The 9,100-nt window shown below is 33.9% G+C and overlaps 1 protein-coding gene across 1 annotated transcript; it reads left to right on the forward strand.

Moving 5' to 3' along the window:
- Positions 1–424: 424 nt before the first annotated feature.
- On the forward strand, positions 425–3,206 carry LOC134269109 (archaemetzincin-2-like). Its single transcript, XM_062751363.1, has 3 exons — positions 425–1,237; positions 1,515–1,803; positions 3,182–3,206. The coding sequence occupies exons 1-2, from the start codon at positions 440–442 to the stop codon at positions 1,800–1,802; spliced, it is 1,086 nt and encodes a 361-aa protein (XP_062607347.1). The 5' UTR covers positions 425–439; the 3' UTR covers position 1,803; positions 3,182–3,206.
- The last annotated feature ends 5,894 nt before the right edge of the window (positions 3,207–9,100 follow it).

Raw genomic sequence — 9,100 nt, forward strand, 5'->3', positions numbered from 1 at the left:
ATTTTACGGTCAGTTATGCATAAATGAAAAAAATATGAATTAATTTTTATGAAAAACATATGTATGGGCATTTCGGTGATTTTATTGGGCATTTCGGTGATTCGTGAGGGCATTTCGGTGATTACGGGGCATTCCGGTGATTCGTGTTACCGATCAGAGACAGTGAGTAAACTTTCTAATGACAGTTGATTATTTGTCAACGGATAGTCATACATCTATGTAGAATATATAATGATAGTGAGTTTCTTTGTCTTTTCCAACATTAACACCTGTCATTTCTGTCGATATCATAGATCACAGATACTTGTTTTGTATTTATTCTTTCAACTGTTCAATAAATAGCTACAGTTTTAGCAGGAAGTTCTGTTCACTATAAAGTTTTAATACTCCAGCATTCATAAACTAATATGGTTAAATATCTCCTTTTTTCACTTTAGAAATGGGGAATTCATCTTCAAGAAATTCTGAAGAATTCCAGAGGCGTTATCTCATAGGTCGTTTGGACAAATTATCTCAGGTGGAACAGAAATTTTATGGATTATCTCATCTAGTTAATTTAAGTGTGACATGTCACAGCAAGGAATCATGTGAAAATAGTAATAAAGATACACACACATCTCAAATAACTGACAGTTTTGACTCTAGTTGTAATGGATCACAACTTTTTAAACCTTTGCCCCTCAGTAAACCACTGTTCTCATCAGAAACTTTTGTGAATTGGAGAGCGCATTATGACGTGGAACAACTCAGGATGAAGCTTATGCGTAAAAAAGAAATCATATATTTAGTGCAAATAGGAAGTTTTCCCTCCTTTATCACTGATTTTAAGCTTACAGTAGGAGATAAAACATGTTCTCTTTTTGATCTTTTACAAATATTTCTCAGGATATTTTATCAAGAAATGTCTGTCATTTGGTTAAATCCTGTTGATCCTGAAAAAGAAAACTGGAATATAACAACAAGAAATCATAAAATTACTGGGAAAAAACAATACCTTGTGTCCGATTTTTATCCTCGTCTCAAGAAATGGAAACCAAATAACTCCTACTGCATCATGGGAATAACATGGACAGATCTTTATCCAACTGAAAGCTTAAACTTTGTTCTTGGTGAAGCTTCAAAGCGACACAGATCAGGGGTGTTCAGTTTTGGAAGGTTTGAACCCAAAAAGTATGATGCAGAAAATAGCAGAGATATTGAGGAAATCGATGTCCACTTATTATGGAAATTATTAAAGGTAGGAAACAGTTAAAAAAAACCTTACATAATATTATAATAAGAAAAACCAGAAATTGTAATCAGAGTATAAACTGGCATTCTATAAATGGTCTTACTGTAGTCTTTTTGGACATTAATAACCATATTAATGTATGAAATATCAGAAACAACATCCTAAACTTTACCTGGAAATTTTGTTGACTAGGCTTGATCTATCTTTCTCTTTTAACTCTTTGCTGAATATGTTGAAAATTAATTGCATTTCTATAATGAGTTTCCATCTTTTTATTTGATAGGTATCTAGCCATGAAATAGGACATTTATTTGGAATCTCACATTGTGATTTTTTTCTTTGTGGAATGAATGGCAGCTCATCAGTGGAGGAGGCAATGTCACAACCTCTCTTCTTCTGTCCGGTGTGCCTCAGAAAACTTCAACATGTCTGTAAATTTGATATTGTTCAACGATACAGGGACCTTAGACAATTCTTTTATAGCTTGAATAAGACAGTGCCTTGTGAAAATTTTCAGCAATGTGTGCAGTGGTTAGACAATTGTTTGCAATTTCTATTAGGTGATACTTAAAGTTGAATGAATTGTTTGTTACATTGTGAACTTAAAATAAACCAAACATTGATTACAAAGTAGTCAAATTTTTTGCTCTTTCCTCTTTATGGACAAAGCTGTGGTGATAGGCCATTGTCTGGTACTGTAAATTTAAGGTCAATATTTCTTGATGTCCAAATTAGCCATATTGCATCCAATAAAAGATTTGATACTAAAAAATAATTTCAAAAAGAAGGTCATCCTGACCGAAATTTTCAAAATCTATTTTCCGGAATGAAATAAAAAATGATTGTTTTCTGGAGGTTAAAAATTTTTGATTTGGGCGTTTTTAGATACTTAGTCTGGAAAGATCAAACAAACAAATTTTTATATAAGGCCTCATTTAGATAAATCAGAGGCAAGTCATTGTGACCTTTTTGACATTAAGTGACAAGGTTTGATGATCTCAGGGTTAATAATGTCCAATCTCTATACGCATCTAAAACAATCTGAAATTTGTAGCCTCAAAAAATTAAAAGATTACAGCCAGTGATCTATTTTAGGGATGATATTCCAAGACAAGATGTATCATGACAAGGTTGGTGATTCTAAGCCTTTTTGTATCCAATAATTAAAAGAGAATGTTTAAAATGGCCATTAGGGAAAAAAGTAGGTCATTAATTGTTACCTTCTTTTTGGCGAGGCATTACGATGCATCAGCTGACAAGATCTGATGATCTGAGAGTCAGCGTAGTACAGGTAACAACTTTAAACAAAATGAGTTTTTATGTCAATCTAAAAGGGACTGATACATTACTATTTTTGATAAGAAAGAAACCCCTCGGTCCAAAGATATTCTGTGACAAGTTTGGTTATGATAGACCATGGGGTATCATGGCCACATTCCAACTGACAATGCAGAATAGAATCTTACAATAGCTGAACAGTCTTGATACTAGTAATTCCATGTTCTAAGTATAGTACGTCATTTGCTGTAGTTTTCGATATTTTTTTTTTAGAAGAATGTGTCTCCCCCTCATCACATTTTTGTAGGATGAAATACATATGTCATTTATCTTTTGTTAGTTGCTACTATCAATTTTGAATTTCTTCTTGTATGTTTTTCTTATTACTTGTATGCCCTGATGGACCCCAAACTGGTATTAATAAATCTTATCTTATCTGTACTTGCAAAATTTAAGTATTCGGAGAAAAAAAAATCGCTAAAAAGGTAGAATGACTGTTCTCGGCAAGGCAGATACAAATAATGTAATTAAATGACCATGACCACATATATTTAATAATAATTAAATAAATGTAAGAAGAAAAATACATATATTTTGGACAACGACACTGAACTGTACCTTTAAAGACCGGGGAGCTTTTAGTCCTCATCCGCATGCAGGAGACACTGATAGTTTGAATTGTTTATTAAATTTCTTTTACCCCAATCCCTCCCTCCTAAACGTAAACAAAAAATACAATCAAATTAATTGAAATAAGCACATGTACATGTTTTTTAATGATTTTTTTATGCGAAAATTGTGTAACTCAACCTCTAAATCACAGGCACTTGTTTCTGTTATAAATTTTTGACCCATAGTATAATAATAATGTTATTATACTATGGGTCAAAAAATTTATTACAGAAACAAGTGCCTGTGCACTAAATGCATACATGAAACAGAGGCCTGCCAAAACACCTTCGTGTTATAATTTGTCAGTTTCCTTTTGTTGATCACGCTGTTACGAAAGTATTTACTTGTTTGATATTAAATTTAAAAATCACTTTTATATTTTCTTTTCGTTTTCCCTTGGAATCTGTTTTTCCGTTCCGCATTTTGGCAACACCCATTATTACGTCAGAATACTGTGTCATTGCAGCTACGTCACAAAGAAGGCTTCAGGTTTTTGTTGTGGTAGCCTAGTTGCGAACAGCGCTATAAGTAGTAAGTATTCCAGTTATTGCCTCTTATACAATGCAAGAGCCAAAAGAAAGTCGAAGGATTAGGACAAATTTCATCCGTCATTTTCCAAACCTTCCCCAAGAATCGGTAAGAATTACAGAATCGGACAGTTTTATTCTAAACAATGGAAAAGGAAGATGGCCGAAAAATGCTGTGCAAGGGCCTGGTATTCAAATGCGACATTCTTCTTCTTGTGCTTATCAATCTGGTATTAGAAGAGATGAAGTCCAAAGTCCCTTCCAGCCTGTTGAAAAGCCGAGTACCCATTCTGAGTCTCCCGCAGGCATTCACAAACCGCCACCTATTGCGTTCTCCGAGTGGAGCCTACGTTAGGCCTATGGATTTCCAGGGAATACCATGTATGTCCCTGATGAAGAAATTGGTGGCTTTATTCGCCCGAGTTCAGTAAAAAGAGTAGTCAGAAGCCAGAAAAGAGATACAACAAAAATGCTTTCCTATTCTATTTATGAAGGAGATTCCAATGCGATGTTGAGAAAGATTTTTCCAAACATATCAGACACCGCCATGGACCGTGTTCTCAGCCCATCATCAGTAAAGTCTTCCGTTTGTTCGTCCAGCGATCATACATTAGTTGGACGACAGTCTACCACAACAGACGATACGGTAACAGAGGAAAGGTTGGCTGCATTGAATGGTAATGGAGGCCAGGCATCTTCCGGTTTATTCTCTTTAGAGAAGTGGACAGGCTTTCGCCTACATCCAAAAGTGGATGTAGGAGAAGTGGACAGGCTTTCGCCTACATCCAAAAGTGGATGTAGGCGAAAGCCTGTCCACTTCTCTAAAGAGAATACTTCCGGTTCTCTACTTGCTCCTCGACATGTCAGAGAAGCCAAGCATCTTCTTCCGGTTCTGTCTGTACAGCTCAACTTGTCAGTAGCCTAGGAGCACAACTTCTGAAGAGGACAACTATTACATGGCCCCCAAAATAACTACTATCAAATCCCTTACCAGAACACAAGTAAGCATGCATGCATGATACTTCATGCTTGAACTGTTATTAAGTTATACTAGAATGAATAATGCTTTTATTTGCTCTCTTTGTGATTTTTTTAATTTAATCATATTTATAATATAACCCAGCTATGGTAACCCAGTTATAGATATTTTTCGATGGACCTCAATTTAGCAAAAGTTAACTCCCTTTGGTCGCCATATTGGAGGTCGACTCGGTGAGTTTTCCTCTTTCTCTTACCAAGTTTAAGAAAATACAGCAGAAATATTTGGTGGAAAATCTTTATTAATTTTTTTTAAAAAATAAATTTAAGGAGGCTTCCAAAAATTTATATACTTCAGAAAAATAATGATTCCTAATTCAAAATCGCAAATATAAAAATTTAAAATTGGTTGAACAATGAACATTCGGACCTCCACTATGGCTGCCAACGGGAGGTAACTTAATTTTGCTAAAGTTAGGTCAAGTGAAAACTATCTATTGAAGATTCAAGGGCCGGTGTTTACTGTTTTGTGTTTTCCCTGTCCGTTTGTCTGTCTGTTCGCTTGTTTGTCCACAAAAACTTTTATTGGTTGCGTTTTTTCTGATGAGATCTTATTTTGGGTATGATCCATATTTGATCTCCAGTTTGACCCACTTTTGCAAAACTAACTTACAAAACTTTAAGGTAGGATTCTTCTCATATTTCTAATATTTAAAATTAATGAAATTTTCACAGAATCAAGAAGACAATACCAGTAAGTGATAGTATCAGTGAAATTTATATAGTTTTATATTAGAGAAATGTACAGGTCAAGGTCATTATCTTTTTCCTTAACATTTAGAATAAAAAATAACTGTTGCCAATCATGTGATACCTACTTCTATTTCAAAAGTTTAATGTTTGTTCTTTTTGCATAAAAACATTACTATATTAGGTCTATAGCATGATATTACCAAATTTACATAAATAATTTAACTTAACTGGATATTGGCTAATCCGAATTTTCTATGTTTTTCTTAATTTTTTAGGATATATTAGTTATTTTCATATGCTTCCTATATTTAACTTTTTCCTATTTTCATATATAATAAGGTAGTCTTACAAATGTACAAAATGATACAAAAACAAAAAGTTTTGATCGTTTACTAAGAGAGCAAAAATACTTTTTATGGATTTTTGGCTCAAATCTGCACTTTGATAGGAAGCGTTTAAAAGCTTACAAAGTTCTAGTTTGTTTGAAAAATCATATATGTTTGATATATTTTGAAAGAGTCCCTCATTATTAATTTAAACATTTGAAAATTTCTACTATATGTGTGACGTTTTTATTCATTGTTCTATTATGATTTTAAAGTTTTATATTGCAAAAATATATCCTAGTTTTTTTTTTAATTTTAGGTAAGAAAAATATGGTCTTTTTAGTTTCAAATCTCTTACACCTAAATATATAAGACATATAAGCAAATGTACTTTGAATATTTCATCTAGTCAGAAACCAGAGAAGAATCCTACCTTAACCATGGCAATAACTTTTGAACAGTCAGAGCTATGGCTTTCATACTTCACGTGTGTGTATGATTCATTTTGACCTTTCCTTGGGTATAAATATATTTGTTTCTTTGACCTTGCCCTTGGAGTTTGACATACCCTTAAAAAAATTAACCTAAGCTATAACTCTAGACCAATCATGTGTATGTGACATACCTTCCTATAATGGATACCAACATTATCCACCCATTTTATACCCAGTCTTCATCTGTCATAAATTCAGTTAATAATCAAATCAGCATATTCATATAGAAGTCTTTCATTGCCTCCATTTCAAAGCGAAACAAATGGCTGTTTAGAAAAAATCCAGAGTGAACAAGATGATCAGATGAAACACTTTGCCGAAGTTGGCTGACATATCATAATAAATGTTATGAACATAAAGTAAAAAAATGTGATGTTCGAACCAACCTTTCAATTTGTATGTTACATTTTTTACGATATTTTTTGACCTAGCGGACTCTTCTAATTTAACTTTCATTCAAAATCATCACATTTTAAAGGTGCGTTAATTTCGGTAAGTCCCTGGAACAATTTTTGGCAATCCGTATTCATTGAAAACAATCAAATAAACTGGAAACCAATGGTGGATATACGACTCTGAGGATTATCAACGCAGTCTTTAAAAGCTTTCTCAAATTATGTTTACATCGGAGGGTTTGAAGTAACATCTTCAACTATTTTGGATTTGCTTAAAATTTCGATGTTATAAATTTTCAAGTTGCAGATATGTCTACGTAGCGCCGAGAATGCCACGCCTAACTGAGAGACCAAGGTAAACTGAGAATTGTACTATATGTTGACGTTTTTATTCTCATTAAAGTTTTATATTGCAACCCTCCCGCAAGATGATCTTGTTACGTTGTTGGTGGCGGTGAGGAAGGACCCAATGAATGACTTTATTAACCCCATCCTCCGATGCATTTCAGAGATTTTTTTTTAGAAATTTCTCAGCGCAAATCTTTCCTGGAGTTAGAAGCTGAAACTTATTTTATTCTAGAATCTTAAATTATTCAAATCACACAATGAGTTATAGTTACTAGAAATATATAGGAAAAATCTGAAAATCCTCTTCTGTGCAGGCCTAGGTTGGATAAATGCATGTCCAAATGAACGTGTTCAAAGTTTTATATAGAAATATATATGAAAAATCTTTGAAAATCACTTGAAATGCATTCTATTTCCTTTCAAATCATACCCCAGCAAACAGTTGGCGTTTTTGAAATATATATGAAAAATCTTTGTCAAGAACCAGCAGAAAAGCTGAAACGTGGAAGCTGGAGTTTAGATTCTTAATTGTTCAAATCATGCCCAGAGCTGCCACAATGGGGAAACATTAGAAATATATAGGAAAAATCTTTGAAACTTATTGGAAGCATCCTGGTATAATGTAGATTCTAAATTGTTCAAATTGAAGTTCTACCGTTTTTGAAATATATGGAAAAATCTTTGAAAATGTTAAAACTGGGCCAGAAAAAGTGAAGCATTGGAAGCACTGACAAGTACGTACATGGATATGGAATCAAAGTTTTACTAGAAATATATAGGAAAAATCTTTTCTTGTAAAATGTTCAAAAAAGTACATATGTGCCCATAGGACCATTTTTCAAAATGTCTAAATATGATCATGATGTAGCGATGCATTATGTTGGTGAAATCTGGTAAAGAACAGAATGGTCAAAGCTTCTCAGGTGAGCGATGTGGCCCAAGGTAAATAGTATTTTTGCTAATGGATTGTGTAACTAAATGGACAAATTCTTTGATTGGCATTTGATAAAAAAAATTCAATCAGTGAGCGGTCCACCCATACCCAGTCTTCACTGCATTCAGTTAATAATCAAATCAGTATGAGAAAGAATTCATTGCCTCCATTTCAAAGCGAAACAAATGGCTGTTTAGAAAAAATCCAGAGTGAACAAGATGATCAGATGAAACACTTTGCCGAAGTTGGCTGACATATCGTAATAAATGTTATGAACATAACAAAAGCGTTCGCTTCTGTGTAGTGCAGTGTCTGGTGCGTTATGTTGGAATTTTATTTTTTACATTATATATATTTATCTATTTGGATATTTTTAAAAGCTTTCTTATATGCGTTTGAAGACACTTCAATAGATTTTTATTCACTTGGAAAGCAGGGGAAAATGAAACTCAAGATGATCTTGTTACGTTGTTGGTGGTTCAATGAATGACTTTATTAACCCCATCCTCCGATGCATTTCAGAGATTTTTTTTTTAGAAATTTCTCAGCGCAAATCTTTCCTGGAGTTAGACGCGGAAACTCTACGTGTTATTCTTTCACACAATGAGTTTTAGTTACTACAATTGAAATGGACCTCTTCTGCGCAGGCCTAGGTTGGATAAATGCATGTCCAAATGAACGTGTTCAATATCTAGAGACTATCATGAAATGCATTCGATTTCCTTTGATACCTCAGCAAACAGTTGGCGTTTTGTCAAGTCTCTGTCGACAGCACGTGCTGGAGCATGCGCCGCAGAGCTGAATGGAAACATTAGTTGCTGGAGGCTTTGGATATTCCCCAAATGGAAGTTCTACCGTTTTTGATGGCGTTGAATGTTAAAACTCATTCACTGACAAGTACGTACATGGACATGCAGGGTTTACCTTACTATGTTTTTGTAAAATGTTAAGTACATGTTACGACCATTTTTACATGTCATAGCTGTCTATGATGTAGCGACTTGTTGTTGCGGGTGGATTACCAAGGAAATAGTCTGTTCCTAAATGGAGGATTGGCATTTGATAAAAAAATTCGTCAGTAGCGTAAAGTGTACCCGATGTTGACTTGTACAATGCAAACAATGATACCTGGATGTTGGGTACTTACATGGATAAAGCGTGTCA

This window comes from Saccostrea cucullata, unplaced genomic scaffold (genome assembly GCF_032062105.1).
Source record: "Saccostrea cucullata isolate Sc308-1 unplaced genomic scaffold, CSIRO_AGI_Scuc_v1 ctg740, whole genome shotgun sequence".
Classification (NCBI taxonomy): Eukaryota; Metazoa; Mollusca; class Bivalvia; order Ostreida; family Ostreidae; genus Saccostrea; species Saccostrea cuccullata.

Coding starts and splice junctions, on each gene's coding strand:
- LOC134269109 (XM_062751363.1), top strand. CDS start 440: ATGGGGAATTCATCTTCAAGAAATTCTGAAGAATTCCAGAGGCGTTAT. Junction 1,238..1,514: donor TATTATGGAAATTATTAAAG/GTAGGAAACAGT, acceptor TTTATTTGATAG/GTATCTAGCCATGAAATAGG.